Consider the following 21,660-nt stretch of genomic DNA (forward strand, 5'->3'; position numbering starts at 1 on the left):
AAGGTTATGTTGGACTCATAAAGCATATTTGTGAAGTGTTTTCTCTTTTTCTATTCTTTGGAAAAGTTTACTCAAGATTGGCAATTTTTCTTCCTTAAAGGTTTGGTATATTTACAAATGAAGTCATCTGAGACTGTAATTGTTTGTGGGCGAGGGAATATTTTTCATTGTTTATTAAGGTTTTTTATAGAAACTATTCAGTTTCCTGTTTTTCTTGTGTTTATTATTGTAAGCTGTATTTTTGTAGGGATTTTTCCAATCCACTGAAAGTTTTAAATGTATTGACAAAAAGTTGTTTGTGATATCCTCTTATGATGTTTTATGTCTGAAGGATCTGCAACAATGTCATCTTTTTCATTCGCGATATTAGTTATTTGGGTCTTCTGTATTTTCATCTTGGTCAGTCCCCACCAGGGATTTATCAGTTTTATTAGTCTATGCAAATCATCAGGTATTGGCTTTGTTGATCCTTTCTATCATATGTTTGTTCTTATTTAATTAATCTCAGCTCTTATTATTTTCTTCCTTAGACCCTCTTGGAGTTTACTTTGCTCTTCTTTTCCTAATTTTTTAAAATTGGATGCTTGGGTCATTGTTCTCCAGGTGGTTTTCCGTTCTACCTTATAAATTTTCCTATACATAGGGACTGAGTTATATTACACAAAATTTGATATGTGGTACCTTCATTTTCATTCATTTCAAAATATTTTCTGGGCTTCCCTGGTGGCGCAGTGGTTGAGAGTCCGCCTGCCAATGCAGGGGACACGGGTTCGTGCCCTGGTGCGGGAAGATCCCACATGCCGTGGAGTGGCTGGGCCCGTGAGCCATGGCCACTGAGCCTGCGCGTCCGGAACCTGTGCTCCGCAACGAGAGAGGCCACAGCAGTGAGAGGCCCGCATACCGCTAAAAAAAAAACAAAAAAAATATTTTCCTATTTCCATGATGATTTCTTCTCTGTTCTGTAGTTCATTCAGAAGTCTATTTCTTAATTTCCAAATTATATGGATTTTATAATTATCTTTTGTTACTGATTTCAACTTTAATTCCATAGTAGGTAGAAAACATGCTATATATAATTTCAATACTTAGAAATACGTTGAGACTTGCTTTATAGCCTAGCATGTGGTCAATATTTGTAAATGTTCTATGTGCACTTGGAACTTCTGTGTATGTTGTAGTTATTTAATGCAGTGTTCTTATGTATCAATTGGATCGAATTTGTTAATCATGTTGGTCAAATATTCCATATTCTTTCTAAGTCATCTGCTTGTTCTGTCAGTTAGTTAATGAGAAAGGGGGTCATAAAAGTCTCTGACTATAATTGTGAATCTGCCTTTTTCTCTTTTTTGTTCCTTCAGTTTTGCTTCAATATTTGGCTTGGTGTTTTCTTCAGTATTGGAAATTTCCTAGCCATTATCCAGTCAAGTATTTTTTCTGTCCCCATGAGACTGACAAAAGCTTTACCCAACCTTTGAAACTTCCAGCTGCATCTACCAGAATTGACAGACACTTCTAGAAAAGAAGCATCCAAAAATATCAGACACCTCTCTGGGTTTTCATTTTCTCCTAGCTTTATAATAAGCAAATATAATTGCTGGAACTTGGCCCAGCAATTCTTTACCCTTTTGTGAATTCTAGTAGTAACATCCAACAAATTTTGAAATATATTTTGTCTAGATTTTCTAGTTCTCATCAGAAGAGAATAGTAAAAATTATTTAGGTCACAATCACTAGAAACAGAGCTCCACCTTTACATTTTTATATGCATACTTGACAAAGTATCTCTTACCTAACTCCTGAAAACTACAAGGCTTTAGAAATACTGAACACAGGGTACTCCACAGCACATCTTATGATAAGATAATATTTTATTTCACTACTGTCTTCTAACCCCCCAATTGTTATTGTTGTTGATGTTGTTGTTGTTACTATTATATAGTCAATGCTTCTTTGCCATCTCTCTGAGCTAGTGGATAGTTCATTAGTCCCCATCTCATTGAGATTGCAGCTTTTCAGGGGTTGTCCTTGCTTTCTGCAGGAGTTTCCGTCCAACTCCCCATCTTAAATGGGCCAAAGACCTCATCTCTTTTCCCTTTGTGGACACAGATACCCAAGCCCCTGGTCATTACTGGGTATAATAACCCCTCTATGCTGCCAGAGGGTTGACTTATATGCTTACGTCTTTGACTGTTAGCATCCTCTTTGCTTCCAGTGTTTGAGAATTTCTCTTTCTTGTGAACTAAGACATGCAATTTTTAAAATTATTACATTATATTCACCATTTCTAAGGGTTTATATCAAGGTGGTTTAAAGATAGCCTAGTCTGCCATTTTGCCAATACTGTTCATCTAGTTCTGAACAGTGAATGAATACTAGATGAATACTATTTCATCTAGTCCTACTACTTTTCAGGAAATCATCAGAATGATGTACTCCTATGTCTAAAATTTATAGTTGTATAAAGCAGTATATGCAAAATGTTTGCCTCTCATTGTTTCAGTCAGCTCTGGCTTGATTGGCTTTGACCACTTAGCTTTCTAATCTTAGAAATGCCCTTTCAGTTCAGCTTTTAGTGTCTTGAGGGAGGCCATTAAGGGGAGCAGAATTACAATATCAAAGTCACTATAAGAACTGAATTTTAAAATCCAGATTATCAATCATAGATTCAAAATCAAGATATAGAGTGTTGGTGCTAATTCAAGATTAACCTACTTGAGCTACCATTTATTAGGCTAAGTCCCCCCTTTTTGGTATTGTCTGGGTCCTAGACTTTTCTCACAACCTGGTGATCCCACACACAGTTTTCTATTCACTCTTCCACCCAGTGCAGTCTGACTTTACAACTACCACTTTATCAATACAGCTCTTCCTAAAGTTACCAACAATTTCCATGTGATAAATCCAATGGGTACTTCTCTGCCCATGTCTCACTTGACCTCTGAGCAATATTTTTTACGTAACTGAAACCATTAGGTGGCACTTCAGGGGCTCCGAGGAGCTCCAGTTCTTTATGTCTCAACACAGAAGGAATTCAGCAAGAGGCAAAGTGATAGATAAGAAGTGATTCATTAGAATAGGACACTTGTGAGGCTTACAAGCAGGTGGACGAGAGGCTGCCGCACCCCAAGAACTTAGTGGGCTACAGTTTTATGATCAAAGGAAAAGTGGGGAGGGGGAGGAAACCACCTTCTTCCTCATTCTTGAATAGACATCAAAATTCCATCGTCATCAGTTCCTCCTCCACGTCGGGTGGGGGGTTTTCTTGTCCCTACATGGTCAAGCTGGGACTGTCATGGTGCAATGGAAATGAGCAAAATGGCAATAACGTATACTAAAATATGTTAAATCATTTCAGGTTTTAGTATAAGGTCACCTTTTCCTTATATTTTTGTTTTTAGTGCGTGCAGAGGAGCGTGTCCTAGTAATCATTAACTTACTGAGCTCACTGGGAAGGATGTGGGTCTCGTGCCACCATTGTTTTATTATTTGGGGGCATGTCTCATGTTTCTGTTACCTGGTTTTGTTGCTAAGCAAGCCTGCTTGGTTTTGTGGTTAAGCAAACCTGCTTTCTTGAGTGATCATTAACTTACAGGGGTCTCCTATACTTTTTTCTTTACTTATAATCCCCTAGTGGGATTAACTGTTTAATCACCTACTTTGGCCCTTTACTCTGTCCCTATCATGACTACCCCCTTCTTCTTGAAAAAGTGTCCTCTTTTGGCTTTAGCTGTACCACAATCTATAAGATTTCCTCCTATCACTCACTGCCCTCTCCTTCCCAGTCTCCTTTGATGGTTCCTCTTTTTCTACCTTATCTTTAAATCACAGAACACCTCAGGGCTCATTCCTTAGGGGATATCATCTGGTCTCAAACTTAGATGCTAAATACCACCTATATGCTAATGGTTGCCAATTTCATACCTCTAACCCTGGCCTGTCAAATTCATATATCTTAGTGCTTAATTGACATCTTCATTTGGCTATCTATACGTTATCTCAGTGTTAATCTGTTTGATCTTCCATCTTATTCTTCCTTTATCCTTTTCCATTTTGTTAGTGGCAGCATTATTCACCCATTTGTTTAAGCCAAAACTTTTATTTTTCCCTTTCCTTCATTTCCTATATCCTCTCTTAAGGAATTCATATTGGTTCTACCTCCAAAATATATCGCAAACTGCCCAATGACCCTGTCAGGTGTAAATATTATTACTTTCATTGTGTAGTTACACAAGCAGAGATTAAGAAAGCATGTTAGTAATTTGCCTAAGGATACGCAGCTTTTATGCAGAGGAATTCTTATTCCAAACCGTTTACTCTTTCTATGAAATCTTGACCCTCAAAGAATACTTGTGAATGAATTAGTGAATATATTGATCCAGATAGTAATAAAATTCATAATCATGGCTTTATCAGAAGACTATTCTCACCTACTGAAAAATAACTCTGCTACCTATAGTGTAGAAACCTTTGTTACATATGAAGAGCTTTGTTACATGTAATATAGGGTAATACTTATATCATCATATGTCAATATCTATCAATATATAAAACCAGTTTCAGAATTTAAGACTATGAAAGATAGACAACTTGGCTTCCAGCACACCCTCTTTTTCATTCAAGGATATGTGGCCAGTTGTACCCAAAACCTATTGCATTCTTTCGATAGGCTTTTATCTCCCTTCTGCTCCTCCAGCAAGGGAATTTTATGAAGAAACAAGCTAGCCAAACTTTTATTTTGGTTTTCTACTGTCATGATTTTATTAATATTCAGTGTTTCTTAAAAAAAAAAGTCAGGGATACAGAAGAGAGAAACTGGGCAGCGCTAATAATACACCTTGATTATATTGGCTAAATATTGAATGGCATTTTGAGATAAGAAGACTGTGTATTTTAATCAACCAAGAATCATTTTAAATCCTTAAAATAAATGCAAATATTGTTAGTATGATCAGAGAAAGCAGTTGATTACTGTCACTGGCAGCTTTACCTCTTGTATATTATGAATTTTATTAGAAAGTTATCATCTTTCTGATTGTAAAACCCGAATGAAATTAGGGCACTGTGTGTTTTCCCCAGTGATTTCTTGTAGCATCACAAAATCCCTACAACATTACCTGTAATCTTAATGAATGTTTAGTGAAAACCACCTGACATTTGTTTGGCACTGACTTCATTTCTAAGCCTTGAGTGCTGTTATCATTTTGTGGACTGCTCAAAAGCAATATGATTTAGAGTTTATTTTATACATAGAGATATAGCTACCTTTTTTTAACAGAGTTCCTTGTACATTCACTCAAATGCTAGAGGGCTTTGTGCCATTTTGATTATATATTTTAAATACAGGTATAGACTGAGATTTTGATAATTCTAATGTGTTTTTGAAAGAGTAGGCTCTGGTTGTAATAAAATATGTAAATACATCTTCTTTGAATTCCCCACAGAGCTCTGTACCATGGAGTGTGGTAGCCATGGAGTCTGCTCAAGGGGAATTTGCCAATGCGAAGAAGGTTGGGTAGGACCAACATGTGAAGAACGCTCCTGTCATTCTCATTGTGCTGAGCATGGCCAATGCAAAGATGGAAAATGTGAGTGTAGCCCTGGATGGGAGGGCGACCACTGCACAATCGGTAAGTACCACCATACTTTGAACAAGTAAATTGGATGAATTGAAGAAGTAAAGCAGTCTAGCAAGTCAATCACCAAGCTGTTTGTAGAATTTGAGATGGGAAGAGGGAAGAAGTAGGAGGGCTGGCCATAAGTTTGAAAGTTTCCTTAACTGGGAGGTTTCCTGTTTTGTTGATAATATCTTACTTATTTCTGTGTCTTTTCCTTTCTCGTTACTTCATTATTCTTTATATTTTCTGCTTTCAAGTGCTTTGCGTTACTCAAATGAAAGATGATACATTAGAATATAGTGTCATTAGTTAATAAGAAAAGTGCTTTTGTTGTAAAGTTAACATTCACTGGCCATTTTTCCTTTTGAAAAGTATAGGTTGTTTTGGTTGAAAGCACTTAGAGGCAGTTTCATTAAATGGGACTACTTTATCAGGGGCCATTCAATATCATTAAGGGCTGTCTTTAATGTGTATAAGGAAGACACTCCTGACCTGCTATCAATAGAACATCTGTGTTGAATTGTTTATTGGGTAGTATAGAGAGTTCGTACCGAGGCATCTACCCTCTGTCGTCCCTTGTCACCAATTTCACTAATTTTCAGGCTGCTTCCTGGGAGAACACCTGTGGGTGTGAGAAAGTCTATGTAATAATTAATCTATCACGTGGTCTTCACACCATAAAAAACACTAATAATAATGAAAGTTTCATTTATAAAATACTTTTTTCTGAGAAAAATATCAAAGCCCTTGACACACACATGTATCTGCCACCAAGGTTCCCTGCGTATACAGAGGGACAAGTATGATTACCATTGTTCAGCTAAGGAAAGTGGGTAACAGAATGTTCCAGTGTCATTCTATGAGCACACAGAAAATTCATACAGTGCAAAAGCAAGCGTGGGCCTCTGGATACACAATTCATTGTTTATGGGCTTTTTTTCCCCTCTAGACTGTACTACAGCTTTCATTTTTAGGTGATTTTTGTTATAATGGTTGGAACCTGCCAAAGTAATGTATAGTATATATAATATATATAACATAATTTTAATAAACTGCATTACTACTCAACTACAGTCAGTCTTGCTCTGTGACTGTGGAAAATACTTAAGATTCATTAAAAAGGTGGTGAGGGGTGAGATTCAGATGCAGCTTAAGTAATTACATTCCTGCACTAGAGTAAGTTTATTGCCTTCACATAGGAGGATTTAAATATTGTCATGATTACCAAAGGTGGTTACTCCAGAACTCCCTTCTAAAGATATTACTAATAAGAAGTTCAAGCTAGCACTCCTTCATGAGTTATTACTGAAATGTAAAAATGCAGTTCTTATACTTTTAATGAAATATGACACTTTTTTAGGAAGCCTAATAGAGTTTCTTGCAGAAAAGCCATTAATATCTTTCCCACAGAAAATATTATTCACAAACCACACAGGCCAGTGTACTAACTTTTGAGCTGCAGGCATTTCAGAATTCACAGTTTGCTGTTCTCCCAGGCAACAGATGGTAAACCATTAGTACTTGTTGTATAGCTTTGGTCTCTCAGAAATTCATTCAGTCACTCTTTTCCCCCCTTTTTAGCTCACTACTTAGATGCTGTCCGAGGTAAGCCCGTTCTCTCTAGTTTTGTAACAGAAAAATATTTTAAACCGAAAATATGCATGTGGGAAAGGAAGTGTTGGTGGGGTTTGGGTGTTGTTTGTTGTTGTTGTTTTTAATGTTGGCAGTCTTACTTAAGTGCAATATTGTCAGGTTCATGCTGTAATAGACTTAAAAGTAATTTGCTTTCCCAATATCAAAGATTCATTTTTTGCCGTAGAGTTTAATAGACTGATAAGCAGTTTTAAGAATTATTTTTCTTTGTCTTGATGTCAGGGGTGTGTGTGTGTGTGTGTGTCTGTTTATATGACACAGGGGTAATTATTAAATAAACTAGGTTTAGGTAGACAGCTGAACTTTTTCTCTAACATAAAAATATAGCTTTAAGTCCGTGTAGAGTATCCTCGTCCATCCCCACCAGCGATCTGCATTCGATAGAGACTGCAAGGGTTTTTCTCTCAGATTTCCTGGTGCCTTTCATTACCTCAGCCTCAGAAGGTTGAAAATGTCGTACTCAAATTATCCCTAATTTCTCTTTATCCATTGTGTGTGCATGAGAATGGAACTAGATAAATTTCTTTCTTAATCTTATACATGTGCGTGAGGAATATATATATAATCTTTTCATATTTTCTAACAGCCATCTGTCATTTTATTTTAAAATCTTTTCTTCCTCTGGTCTGTTGAGAGTTGCTAGGAAAACCATTTGCAAGAAACACTGGATTACTTCTACAGATTTTTTAAAAAATTCTTTTGCTTTTTATACTTCTGGAATTTTCTTTCAAAGACAGAAAATGGAAAGAATATTGATTGGACTGTCTCCTGTAAAATCCAGATCTGGTCCTGTGTTGCTACTGGGGAAATTTCCAGAAGCTATGTGCCATTATTGCTCTCTCTGTTCATCTGCCCGCTGAGCACTTGGGACATGCAGAGTTGCCCTTTGGAATAGCCTATCTCTGAACCACTGGTAGAAAGAGTAGGTCATCCCTGAGAAATTAAAAGTCTAAATAGAGACCGTCGTTAGTGTTTGTGGTTAGGGTTATCAACGGATAGAAGTCATTTAAGCATTATAATTTCCTCTTGACTATATTTATCCAATTATTCTCTAGAATTCTGAAAGTCTAAATTTGGTGTGCATTAATTCCATAAACATTTGTTGAGCACTTACTACAGGTATACTATTATGCTAGTTTCTGAGAGAGATACCAGATAAGTAAAAAAATCAATCCTTAGCTTTCAGATCAATAATAATCCTGAAGAGAAGAGCTGAATAGGTGTAAAGCAACTGCAGCACATTTCTAAGGCACCATGTGGGCAATTAATGGTCTGAACTGTATACCAACATACCTAAGTCCTGAAGCAACATATCACAAGGGAAAAATCAGCACAGAGTAGCAGTAGTTAGGAGAAGTATCTCTTCATAGAAACTGCTGTCTTTTCCCAACTTTTTGGTCATAACTAGATACAATATCATCCATCCAGTTTTGATTGAGATGAGGAGATACCTTTTTCGAAAAGAAACAAAAAACATGTCTTGTCCCCATCATAGTTTTTATCCTGTCTGAATCAGAGGTTGGGAATTGGGGTTAGCATTAATAACGTTTAATTGGCTCTCTAAGGAAAAGCACAGCAGAGTAAGGGATAACAAGTTCCCTGGGAACGTGGTATAAGCAAGCGAGCTCCTCTTCCATTTATTCAACACCTCATCTGAATGGAGCCCAGACGATTCGATTTTTCCCTCTAGGCAGATACATCATTGTTGGCCAAACCCATTCTGATGTCTCTGAATTTGTTACTCTCTGCTGTCTTTTCAGATGGCTGCCCAGGGCTCTGCTTTGGAAATGGGCGATGTACCCTGGATCAAAATGGTTGGCACTGTGTGTGTCAGGTGGGTTGGAGTGGGACAGGCTGCAATGTTGTCATGGAAATGCTTTGTGGAGATAACTTGGACAATGATGGAGGTGAGTCATTTATTAAATGTTCATAAAAGAAAGGAATAGCCCAGCCTCTAGCACAGTGATGACCAATCTGGCCAAGAGTGAAAATTAGGAATCCTTATAAAGTCATACTATTTTGTAAATCTCAATTTATTGAATATTTACAGTAACCAGGCAATACTCCAAACTCTTTCCACGTATTATATCTCATTTAATTCTCACAATAACGTTATCAGGTATAGGTACTATTTTCCTTGTTTACAAATGGGAAAACTAATACTTGGAGTGGGGATGGTAAGTGACTTTTCCAGGATCACACAGCTAGAAAGTAACAGAACCAAGGTTCCAATTCAGGGCTATATGACTTCAGTTTCTGTTTTCTTAATTGTTACAACCATGCTGCCTCCCATATCTGTGGCATTTATTCTACTAAATTAAATCAGCGTACCACTGTCTAAACTGTCAGATGCTAGTGTAGCTTGCACTATACACATCGCGAGGTAGTTTTCTTTGTTCTTAGTTATTTAGAGCTCCCTCTTGTGTCTTTACCTTTTAGTACCACTTTACATCTTTCAAAGGACATAGCATCACGACAATTCACAGTAGAGTATTTTACATTTAATTCAAGAGCTGCACATGTTTTAGAAAGCCATATGTGGCTCCAAGGCCTCCGGGTAGCCACTTCTGTTTTAATCAAGCAAACAAAGGCATCTAATACATTGTACAGTCAGGCCTCAAAACAGCCAAATCACCTCTGAATGAGCCTAAAACAAGAAATCCTCACTTTCCTCTTACTTTCTACTCAATAAAACATGAAATTGACAAAAAAATTTATTTCTAGTTTCTGTATATTGACTTAAAATGAAGTAGGTTGTTAAATTTGACTCCTCAAGGTTTCTATTTGTGCTTAGACAATTATATACCTTGTCATTTGAATCCAAATGGGGCTTAAAACAATAAGGTAGCAATCATCGTTTAAGCACCAAATTAGGTGTAAAAGTGTCCTCTTTTATTGTTCTGGCTAACAGTTTACCTTTAAAAGTTATAAGACCTTATGAATTTTAAGTAGAAGCAACTTTCTGATTAAGAGCACAGGGCTTTGAAGTTAGAATTTCTGGGGTCAAATATTAGCTCTGCTATGTACTTCTGGCTGTAGGGTTTGGGAAAAGTTTCTTGCTATCTCTGTGCTTCAATTTCCTTATCTTCAAAATGGGGCTGATAATAATAATAACTGTCTAATAGGGTTGTTATAAGAATTAAACAAGATAATTCATGTGCACTACTTAAAGGATGATAAACTACACCAATCAACGCACACGTGCACACAAACACACACACAAACACACACACACACTAAATTTAGGATAACAGACCATTTTCTGAAGAGACTGTTTACTTCCTATCTAATTTGAAATTTTTGCTGGGGAGGCCAGAGTGAGATTTTCAATTAAATGGTACACTAATCAACCATTACTTGACTTCTGTGGTCCACCAAGACTCATTTTCTTTTTTTGTTTTTTTCAAGACTCATCTTCTACACCCATCATTCTCAGTTCATCATTTAAGTCCCAACTCAAGCCATATTTCCCATGATACCTCTGACATCCACCACCCCAGCCTACCATGGTGTTTATCATATGCACCGTACAATCAAGCACTAAATTATATCCTGTCTATATTGTTTCCTTGTTACATGTTAAGTATGACCCAGAGTCCATAGTTTGATGCCCAATATAATTACTAATAATATTAGCTCACTTGTATTCAGGGTTTACTATGTACAAGGCACTGTGCTGAGTCCTTTATGTGAATAATTTCACTTAATCCTCATGAGGTAGAAACTACTATTAACACTACTTTACAAATTAGGAAACGGAGGCACTGAGAAGTTAAATAAATTGCTCAAGATCATATAGAAAGTAAAGGATAGAGCCAGGGTGTAAACCTAGGTGGTCTGCTTCATTCCAAAAAAGATCGGAGGCAGTAATGGAGATTTCTCAATTGATATATTGATTAAAATGTTATGCTCAGAAAATACATTAACAACCTATGCAAGTATAATTTCTTTCTTTCTTTCCTTCTCTATTTATTTGTTTTTGGCTGTGTTGGGTCTTTGTTGCTGCACGCGGGCTTTCTCTAGTTGCGGTGAGCAGGGGCTGCTCTTTGTTGCAGAGCATGGGCTCTAGGCACGCAGGCTTCAGTAGTTGTGGCTCACGGGCTCTAGAGCACAGGCTCAGTAGTTGTGGCGCACGGGCTTGGTTGCTCCGTGGCATGTGGGATCTTCCTGCACCAGGGCTCGAACCTGTGTCCCCTGCATTGGCAGGCAGAATTTTAACCACTGTACCACCAGGGAAGTCCCAAGTATGATTTCCGACTCAGGGTTGAGCTAAAATAAGTTTCCTGCTTAATAAAGTACAGCTTGATAAAAATAATTGAATAATTATCAAGCATTTTCTGTGGCGTCAAGGTCACCTCAAGGGAGCCAAAAATGTTTAAGGAATGGATCAATTAAATATTAATGAAATAATGGATTCTCAATTTTCAATATCTGTGGTATATATAGATACAAAAGGTATAGAAGATGTTGCTGAATGTGTATTGACCTATGAACATTCCTTTAAAATTGTGTATCTACGTGGGAATCAAAAACCAAAGATGCTGATGTGAGTTTAGTGCATTTTTATGATTGTCTCTTTAGGGAGTAGCAGGGGGAGGCTCCTTGAGATATTCAATTACCATTTTTTTCATTTGGTAGGATTAAGATGATACTGATGACAAATAAATATTTAGTTCTACTTTGAGATGGAAAGATGGATTAAATAACCTCTGAAAGCCTCATGACTAAGATTTTGGACAATAAATCCATTTTTATACTGTTTAAGTAACATCCCTAAGAATATATTAAATGCCCTGCATTTGGTGGTCTCAGCTTTCCAGCTATCCAGAATGGCTGGATTCATTTGCAGCCATCCAGAATGATTGTATATGCCTAATGATTAATATTTGCATACTTGTTTGTGCATGTATGTGTGTGAGTTTTAATTAAATCAGAAAGTGCCAATTGAACCTTTTGGGGGAAAAAAAAGTGGTCCTAATTTTTAAAACGTTAATTCTTAAGAAATCTTCCCAGTCAAAAAAAAAAAAATCACTTTCAAGCAGTTGCTTCAAGTAGCTGCTTCCTGATTACTACATATCATTGCTGATACTTAAAGAATGGCAGAATTTTTTTTTTTGCATTCTAATCAGCTTTGAATACTCATTAGTATTACTGCTACTTCCTGAAGCTTTGACTTTAGTTACACTCTGATTCAATGCATTGTGACTCTTAGTAACTAGTTGGGCTCATTGAATATGTGGGTGACACAGGTCTAGGAGCTACCTAAGAGCTCCTTGAATAATAAAAACAGAACTAAGAACAAATAACCCTTGGATTTTTTTCTTAACATGCAAAAAAATTGAAAACTGTCTTTTACATTGTATATTTAAGAACTAATTACTATAGAAATCACAAATCTATCAAATGTCTTGACCTCATGTATCCCTTTAGTCAACAAGCACATACCATGGACACAACCCTGTGCTTGGAAGAGGAGACTTAACCTTATGGTGACCACATTTTTCATGTGTTCATCATGTGTCCTGATTTAGGGTTTGAAAAATATAATCACCATACATTACATGCACATATGAATTGACATGAGAAAAAAAGTTTAGACATTATATTAACTGAATCAGAATAGCTAAAACGAAGAATAGTGAGAGCAAGCTAGAACTATCAGATGTTAAAATAATATTTTAAAACTATGATAATTAAAACAAAATGGTACTGATGTACGCATAGACAGATCAGTACAACCGAATAAAAGCTTCAGGAACACACCCCAGTACAAATATTTAGGATATTATAAAACCAGCATCAAAAATTAGTGGGGAAAAGAAACATTATGAAATAGGTGGTGCTGCGACCACTATTAAGGAAAAAAAAACTTAGATTTTCAATTCATATCTTATTCCAAAAGAATAAAATAAATAAAAACACTGCAGCTGATTAATGAGTTGAAGGCAAAAGAAAACTCAAACACAATTAGAAGAAAGCATAGGTGGTAGATCTCAAGATTGGAAAGGACTTCTTAAACATAAAAGCTAGGAAAGAAACCACAATAGGAAAAAAATGATAAATTGGACTTCATAAAAGTTTCCAACTTCTTTGTATTCTTTGGCTAAGTTTATAGACCATCCGACATCTATTTGGAGATACCAAAATCTGCATTGTCTGATATGGTAGCCACTAGCCACATATGACTCTTTAAATACAATTTAAATAAAATCAAAAATTCCATTTCTCCGTTGCACTAGCCACATCTCAAGTGCTCAACAGTCACGTGAGGCTAGTGACTACTGTGTTGGTGCACATCTAGAGCATTCCTATCAGTGGGGAAAGTTCTATTGGATAGCGCTGATCCAAATGTTTGACTCAAAGAGTTATTTACCTTTCAGCCAAACATTTCAGATTGGGCACCCAATTTTCCATTCATTCATTACTACTTTGTGCCGAGTATTGTGCTTGACACTGAGGAGAAAATGCCAAACAAGTTTCTGCCTTCATGGAGCTTATGGTTTAGGTATTAAACAAGAAACCACACAAATAACTATATATTTACAATTGTTTAGAGTGCTGTAAAGTTTTTAAGAGTGCTATAAACATGTATAGCAGGACCTAACCAGGTCTATATGGCAAGGGAGGCCTCACATGAGTCAGGGGAAGAATGTTCCAGGCCAGGGAAACAGCATGTACAAATGCCCTGAGGTGGAAATATACTAGACTCTTCTAGAAAGTGAAAGGTAAATCATTGCGGCTGGAAAACAATGAGTCAGGGAGAGATTGGTGGGAGATGAGAATATAAAGGTAGGCACTGGCCTGATTATACAGAACATTGTAAATTTTAAAAGATCTTCAGCTATCAAAGATTACAGTTTAGTCCCTCAAGTCATAGAGGAAGGAAGGTGACTTCTGATACTGTGGAATGATTGTCACGGAGGTTAAAAAGATGTACAATAAGAGTGTTTAATCAAAACACTCTTTTTCCCCCTGATCTTTTAAGTGTTTGTCACATGTTTGTCCAAGCTTCTCTTATATAAACTCTTCCGGTGGTCTATATTCATATTCATTGGTAAAATCAATAAGTTAATTGCCTAAAAGAGAATGATCTTCCAGGAATCATTCTTCATAACAAGTCACCATTCATTAAGAACAATAGCTATTTGCAAGGCTGTTTTATGATGCAGTGTTTCTAGATCTAGAAATCAGCACCATGGGTGAATTATGAACACATATAAGCTCATGGATCAATAAGCCTCATGTTTTGAATGTCACCAGCATGCTGCAGGGTTTAATAAATAGGAAAATGAAATAGAAGGAGCAATGAATGCTCTGTTTAAGGGCCCCTCTCTGCATTTACTTTTAAGATTTGGCTGGGAAAAAAGACCTGGCAACAGAAAGCATATTCCTAATTATTCTCTTCTGACCATACCCCCCTCATTTCCAAGGAACCCATTTATTAGAAGATCATCACTTAGTTATGAGAGCCTAAACTGCCAAGTGATTCCAGATACGAGTGGAAGTTGGAACATCTAAACTCTATAACTCAGTTAACCCCTCTATAATGGATCTGTCACATTATTTATCGACTAAGACTAGTAGTACTTGACATCTTCCTACTTTGTAGTGGTGAAAATGAATGAGAGTGTTTGAAATACAGTAATATAAAGTGTGTGGTAAAGATGTGGTATCAATGAAGAATCCATTTGTAACTTAACATATTTTGATGCATTCATTGAACATTTATTAATCTCTAGGTGCATTTATAAATGTCCTAAAAATAGGACTTTTAGGACATCCATTTATTCATTCAATAAATATTTATTGAAAGCTTACTTGGGGTCAGGCACTATTCTAGTCATTGAGGAAATAGCAATGAATAAAAAAGACTAAATCCATGTTCCATGGATCTTATATTCTAGTTTTGAGAGGCAGACAATAAACTAAAAAATTTTTTAAATAGTCTGATAGAAGGTGGTAAGTGTTATGGAGAAATTGTTTTTTAAGCAGGTTAAAAAAGGATAGGGAGTGTGCGACAGAGGTGGCATTTTAAATAACGTGGCCAGAGGAAGCCTTACTGAGAAGGTGGCAATTGAGTAAAGACGCAAAGGAGGTGAGGGGTGAGCCATACTGACATTGGAGAAAAGAAGATTCCAGGCGTAGGAACAGTGGGGAAGGGGGTTGTGGGATACGGTAATGGGAGGTAAGGTCAGAGAGGTAAGAGAGAGAGACGGTAAAGAACCAGACTGTGAGGAAGTAGGTCTTGGTCAGGACACAGGCTTTTTTTTTTTTTTTTTTAAAACATCTTTATTGGGGTATAATTGCTTTACAATGGTGTGTTAGTTTCTGCTTTATAACAAAGTGAATCAGCTATATATATACATATGTTCCCATATGTCTTCCCAGACACAGGCTTTTATTCTGAGCAATTTGGGAAGCCATTGATGGCAGGTGGGGAGGACGTGAACATTAGTGGCATATAAACAATTTACTTTCCTGATGCAGAAAAAGTAAATGTATAGGTTATAGCAATAACAATGATTTGGGCAGTTCCAGTACTAAGTGCACTTGAACTTCTCCCACTTTCTTTTTACCAATACAGCAAAATACTAGGGTGAAAGTCAGCCTGAATAAATGAAAAAAGATGAATTAGAGACTGTTTCCAAAGGAAATACAGTCCTATTACCTTCAATGCATATAATGACAACAACTAAGCTACCAGGAGTGCCTAGTAGAGGGCCTGCTTTAGTAAAAATTTATGAGTGATTTGTAATGAGTCCATTGTTTGTAGGTTTCTAAAATGCCCGAGAAGATTTTGTTCAACTGAATCACTGGAATGATCAGCCCTTCAATTTCTTTTTCACTATTAATTTGCTTGGTAGACGCTCTATTCTATCGATGCTGAAAAGGTTAAGCTTCAGTCCAGCCCCTGTCCAAATGATAACAAATTCTGAATTTGTGAAATTCAATGAATAAAGATTTACTGTAGCATTAGTGTCTGTTTAGAGCCACATAGATTCCTACCTATCTGACAACCTAACCAAGCAGAGTTCACAAAATGAACACATTCTAACGACCTGAATATGCTACAGAAAAGTTAACTGCCCTCTGGCCAGTGATAAGGCAACTTAAATAAAAGCGAGTCTGAACATTTTCAGCTGCCACTGCAGACCATTGGCATCTACCCCAGGACTCTATCCCTAGACTCCTTGTAGCCTGTACAGTCTATAATTTGGTTAATGGCAAGAGCTAACATTTACCGAGAGTGCTAGCTACTAAACTCTAAGCACGATGCTGATATGGTTATGAGAGCATGTGATCCTTACAACAGTTCTACTCATCCCATCTAGTAGATGAGGAAACTGAGAATCCAGGAGTTGCACTGATTTGTCCAGGATCGTGTACATTGTAAGTGGCAAAGTCAAGATTAGAATCAAAGTCGTCTGATTCTTTCACCTTAACCACTTCATGTGTTCTGAATCCTACATTGATCAGTCACTTGGAGGTCTTACAGCCTAGGTCAGTAGTACTAGTCATACCTCTTGGATGGTGATGTTGGACGTGTGATTTGTAGTCAGAGCGCTGGGTGTTAATATGACTCCCATATTTCTTCCAACCACGTTCAGCTTCCCTTCCCTTTATTTGTAAAATGGAGATGAGAATGTCTACCTAACAGGGTTGTCACAAGGATTTAGTTAAAATACTACATGAGGATGTACCTAGTGCCATACCTGACAAATATTAACTAATCTATACGTGGTGCCAAATCCTTTTGGATAGCCTGCCATGGAACTAGCTGTCCGTTTTTATCAAGGTGATAATATGGGTGCTGTCCCTAAGAGGATATATATTTATAAATTCATTTTAAGGATTAGGAAAACGTGGGTTTTCCCTATATTGTTCATATTCCCTTGTCCAATCCTGCTTTCAACCAAGGGCATACATCTAGTAGGTAAAAGTTTAATAGTGAGTGACTTGATCATGTACAGAAGAAACCAGTGTCCTTGACCTTCATCAACCCCAACTGAGCCAGCTGGCATAGTCCCTAACTGGCTGGCAAAGCTAGGACCAGTGAATGCCCTGTTTAGTCCTTCAAGACAATTTAACCTCCGTTTTATTTTGCTAGCTTTTATTTTTATTCCTTTAAAGGGAACAGGCCCTAAAAGTAAAATAAGCTAACATTTGATATGTCCATATCTGACACCTTGAGCCTGGCTGTCAAGGGTGCCACAGCTTCCAATTCAGGGTGATAAAAGAACCATTAACAGCCAAAAAAAAAAGAAAAAGAAAAAAGAAAAAAGGAAACCCACACAAGCAGTGTGATATCATTTGCACTTCTTTGTAACAGTCTAGACATACTGTATGGAGTGTTATCCAGTGTGATAATTGGTAAGTAGATCTTTGCCCATGTACTGGGCTTACCTATGAATTATAATTCGGGGTTGCATACCATTATTGGTCTGCTTGCCTGCAGCCTTTCTAGATTCAACAGAAGTCTTGCTGTTCTCAGAAAACAGAGGTCTTACAGGGTCAGCCCTGTATAATAGGCAATTAGTGAATATGAAACATTAACTTGGAATTTATAGCACATAACTAGATGAGAATGTGAGTCCCAATTTTGAATTGGCTCTGTGTTCAGTTTTGGAATCCGGTTTTGAAGATCGTTGGGGCATTACTATTTATTTAAAATCTATTTCTTTTCAAAAATAAGTTAGAATTGTGTGGTTGACAGGTCGAAACCTGTGAATGCCCAATCTGATTATTACTACTGCACTTGCTGCCGATTGAAAGATAAAGGTGACTGGCCATCTGAAAAGCAGTTTTTCATTGTTTAGTATATTATGCATCAATTCCAGACATCAGAAAACTGTTTAAATCAGATTGATATTTTTGCCAGCTTTCCAGCACATCCAGATGTTTAATTGGCAGAGTAAAGAGATAATGTGCTAATAGGAGGCTGAGAACAATGTATTGGAGAGAGAGGTGATAGTGGCATCTAAAATCTATAGAAAATCTGTTAATGTAATTTGCTGAATGAGGGGAGAAAGGGGAGCAGAAGGGAACTTCTTAGGGAAACTAATGCACACAAAAGTTATTCATCAGTGAAAAAGAAATATATATACAGAGAAGTAAAAATCAGGGGCAGAACTACACTGAACAAACAAGGTAGAGGCCAGAAAGCAGCAAACTGCATTTTAAATCAAAGTAGTGTCTATGGTACAGGGAATTTGAAAGGACCTCATGTGGGGAAGAATATTTCCAGGGTGCCCTAGGGCTACTGTTCCAAACGCCTGCTCTCTTGGTGTTCCTGACTTTCATTGCCCCCAGCTGTGGTACTTCCCCCTCCAGCTCAACAGGGGCAGCTATGTAAAGGAGAGAGAGCGAGCAAAAGAGCCGCGTGAAACCGGTGCCAGTAACTTTCATCATCAGCCTTAAGGAGCGGGTGATCCATCTGAACCTCCCTATTCCACTGCAAGCCAAGAATATGAGCATCTTTATATTTACCCTTGTTAAACATCTGAATTAGGGCTTCCCTGGTGGCGCAGTGGTTGAGAGTCCGCCTGCCGATGTAGGGGACGAGGGTTCGTGAGTGGAATGAAGTGTCCATATGCTCATATAATCACTCCAACCCCTTCTCTTTGCACGTAATTCTTATAACACTTATTGCAGGTTTAACTAGTGTAAGAGTCAGCTGTTTTATGCACCTACTCCTCCTAAGTTCTGAGCTCCTAAAAACAGGGAAAGGGTTCTTTTTTACCTCTTTCCTTCCCCAAGCACCTAACACAGTGTTGTGCACCTACAGTCAGACCTTCGTATCCTCAGGTTCTGCATCCTTGGATCCAGCCAACCACAGATGAAAAATATTTGGAAAAAAAAGAATTCTAGAAAGTTCCTAAAAGCAAAACTTTAATTTGGCGCGTGCCTCATAACTATTTACATAGCATTTACATTGTATTTACAACTATGTACGTGGTATTTACGTTGTATTAGGTACTATAAGTAATCTAGAGATGATTTAAAGTATACGGGAGGATATGCGTAGGTTATGTGCAAATACTGTGCCATTTTATATAAGGGACTTGAGCATCTTCGGATTTGGGTATCCGCGGGCATCCTGGGACCAATCACCCTTAGATACCGAGGGACAACTATATCAGGTTCTCAACAGTCTCCCCTCCTCCTGTAACCCCTGTGTCCCACATCATTCCTCTACCAAAGAATGAAGCTTTTATGTGATTTATTTGTTGGAACAACCATGGATTCAGGAGTCTGGAGTAAATGGTGAAGGCCTAGGAAATGAAAGAGAGCCATTCATCACTATATACTGGAAATTTCTTAGTAATTGCTTCAAATAACTGCAGTTAGGAACAAGTAAGCTCTAGTCACTTCTACAGAGTCCTAAAAAAGTGGTTCTGAAAATTTAGTATGCTTCGGAATCACTCAGATTAAATATGGCATAATCCTGGGCTCTGAAGAAATTCTGCTTCAATAGGCGGGACTCAAGAATATACAAATTAAATAAACTCCCCAGCTAATTGACTACACATTTGAAAATCACTGCCCTGCTTTAGACACTTTGTCACCATCAGAATACCAGCTTCTATTGTGGGAATTAGGAATAGACAAGTATATTGGGAGAATCTTTTAAAAATACAAATTCAGGTTGGCAAGCATTTGTTAATTATGTGTTCATAAATGTACATGATGTGAGAAATTCAAAAAAATTATAAGAAATAGTTGCAATCCCAGAGGAATGGTCTTGCGGAGGAAGAAAGAAACTTCAAAAGAGTGATAACTAACAGAATACTCTCTTCAAATGCTAAACAATGTAGTACTGCTGGAGGATTCAGGAAAGATTTATGAACAAAATAGTTTGAATTTCACTGATGTGCCATGTAAATTCAGAGTGGGTGATAATTCATGAGAGACATGTGAATTTAATAGATTCTAAACTCAAAATGTGGACCATTACCTTTGGCTGTATTCTAGATATTTCTCCATTCGTGCATGTTATTAACTATGTTGTTTCTCTTGACACTAAATTTCAAAAATTTCTTTTCAGATGGGTTGACTGACTGTGTGGACCCCGATTGTTGTCAACAAAGCAACTGTTATGTAAGTCCTCTCTGCCAAGGCTCACCAGATCCTCTTGACCTCATTCAGCAAAGCCAACCGCTCTTCTCTCAGCACACTTCAAGACTCTTCTATGATCGAATCAAATTCCTCATTGGCAAGGACAGTACTCATGTCATTCCTCCAGAGATCTCATTTGACAGCAGGTATATGTGTATTTATTCTATTCCTTAATGAACAGTCGTCATGTTTTTCCTTAACCGTGAAAGGAAGATACACGCACACACACACACACACACACACACACACACACAAAACACATGATGTGTATTATTCGTAGTAAAGTATAAATGGGGCTTTTAATGACAAAAACAGAAGTATAATTTACAAATTTATTGTTCAGCTTTTGGATTGATCCCTTAAAAAATTCTTGAATTTCAAAAGCCAAATTTTAAGTTTTATTCCATGGTGTAAAATGTTTCCATATGAAAGAGTTGGGTGAGTCTGATGTCCCAATGTGAAATGCAAGACTTGTGAAAATCTGTCTTCTAGGCAAGCTCAAATGCGTGAATTGTCACTAAAGACCTGAGGCCGAAGTCCAACCCATAAGATGAAGAAATTTTAAAACACTAACTTACTTATTTGAAGTGTAATAACATGAATTTGCTTGTTCTTCTCAGCTTCATCTTCAGCAATGATACATTTTAGTCATTAGCACTAGATATAAGTAAGTCACTGAAGTCAACATTTCTGATCTCTTAAAAATGTTCGTGCCTTGTTCATGCCACAATTCAACATGTTTAAATATTGTTATTAAACTATAAGGATGTTTATCTCTCAGAATAGAAAGTCCAGCAGTTGGGCTTGGGGGTTGGCTGACCTAAGGGTTCAGTAACATCATCTAGGCCCCAGGTCCTTTCCATTTCTCTATTCTACCATCTTCAGCATAAGCTTCATTCTTAGGTTGGTAGCAAGATGGCTGTGGCAGCTGCAGGTTCACTTCAGACACAACAAGGACCAAAGGAAGAAAGAGAAAAATACTCCCCCAAGCATGGAATATAAACTCTTCCCTTCACTCTGACTGTTTCTCATATTTCACTAGCTTCTAGACTATTACAAACAGAAATTAAAAAAAAAAAAACTTGGAAAGTATTTGTCCAGGAGCTCCTGTCTACATCCCACCCACTCAGTTGCATCCTGGTGGGTGTTATCAGGCCCCAGGAAAAACTCGGTCAAGAGTTTATATTGACATGAGTGATAATCTAAGAAAATCACAACTCAATCTTGACCTATACACACTAGGAAAGGGAAAAAAAGTGATGTGCGTGGAAATTTA

At 37.3% G+C, this 21,660-nt stretch overlaps 1 protein-coding gene across 3 annotated transcripts in view; it reads left to right on the forward strand.

Annotated features, from left to right (window-relative positions):
- Window positions 1-21,660, forward strand: part of TENM1 (teneurin transmembrane protein 1) — a 552,490-nt gene that overhangs the window by 366,388 nt on the left and 164,442 nt on the right. For all 3 annotated transcript variants that reach the window (XM_024737354.1, XM_024737356.1, XM_024737355.1), the window contains exons 12-15: window positions 5,442-5,627; window positions 7,197-7,220; window positions 9,029-9,175; window positions 20,314-20,530. In XM_024737354.1, coding sequence (XP_024593122.1) covers window positions 5,442-5,627; window positions 7,197-7,220; window positions 9,029-9,175; window positions 20,314-20,530 — 574 coding nt within the window. The remainder of the gene's footprint in view (window positions 1-5,441; window positions 5,628-7,196; window positions 7,221-9,028; window positions 9,176-20,313; window positions 20,531-21,660) is intronic.

Source organism: Neophocaena asiaeorientalis, unplaced genomic scaffold (assembly GCF_003031525.2).
Source record: "Neophocaena asiaeorientalis asiaeorientalis breed wild unplaced genomic scaffold, Neophocaena_asiaeorientalis_V1.1 scaffold541, whole genome shotgun sequence".
Lineage (NCBI taxonomy): Eukaryota > Metazoa > Chordata > Mammalia > Artiodactyla > Phocoenidae > Neophocaena > Neophocaena asiaeorientalis.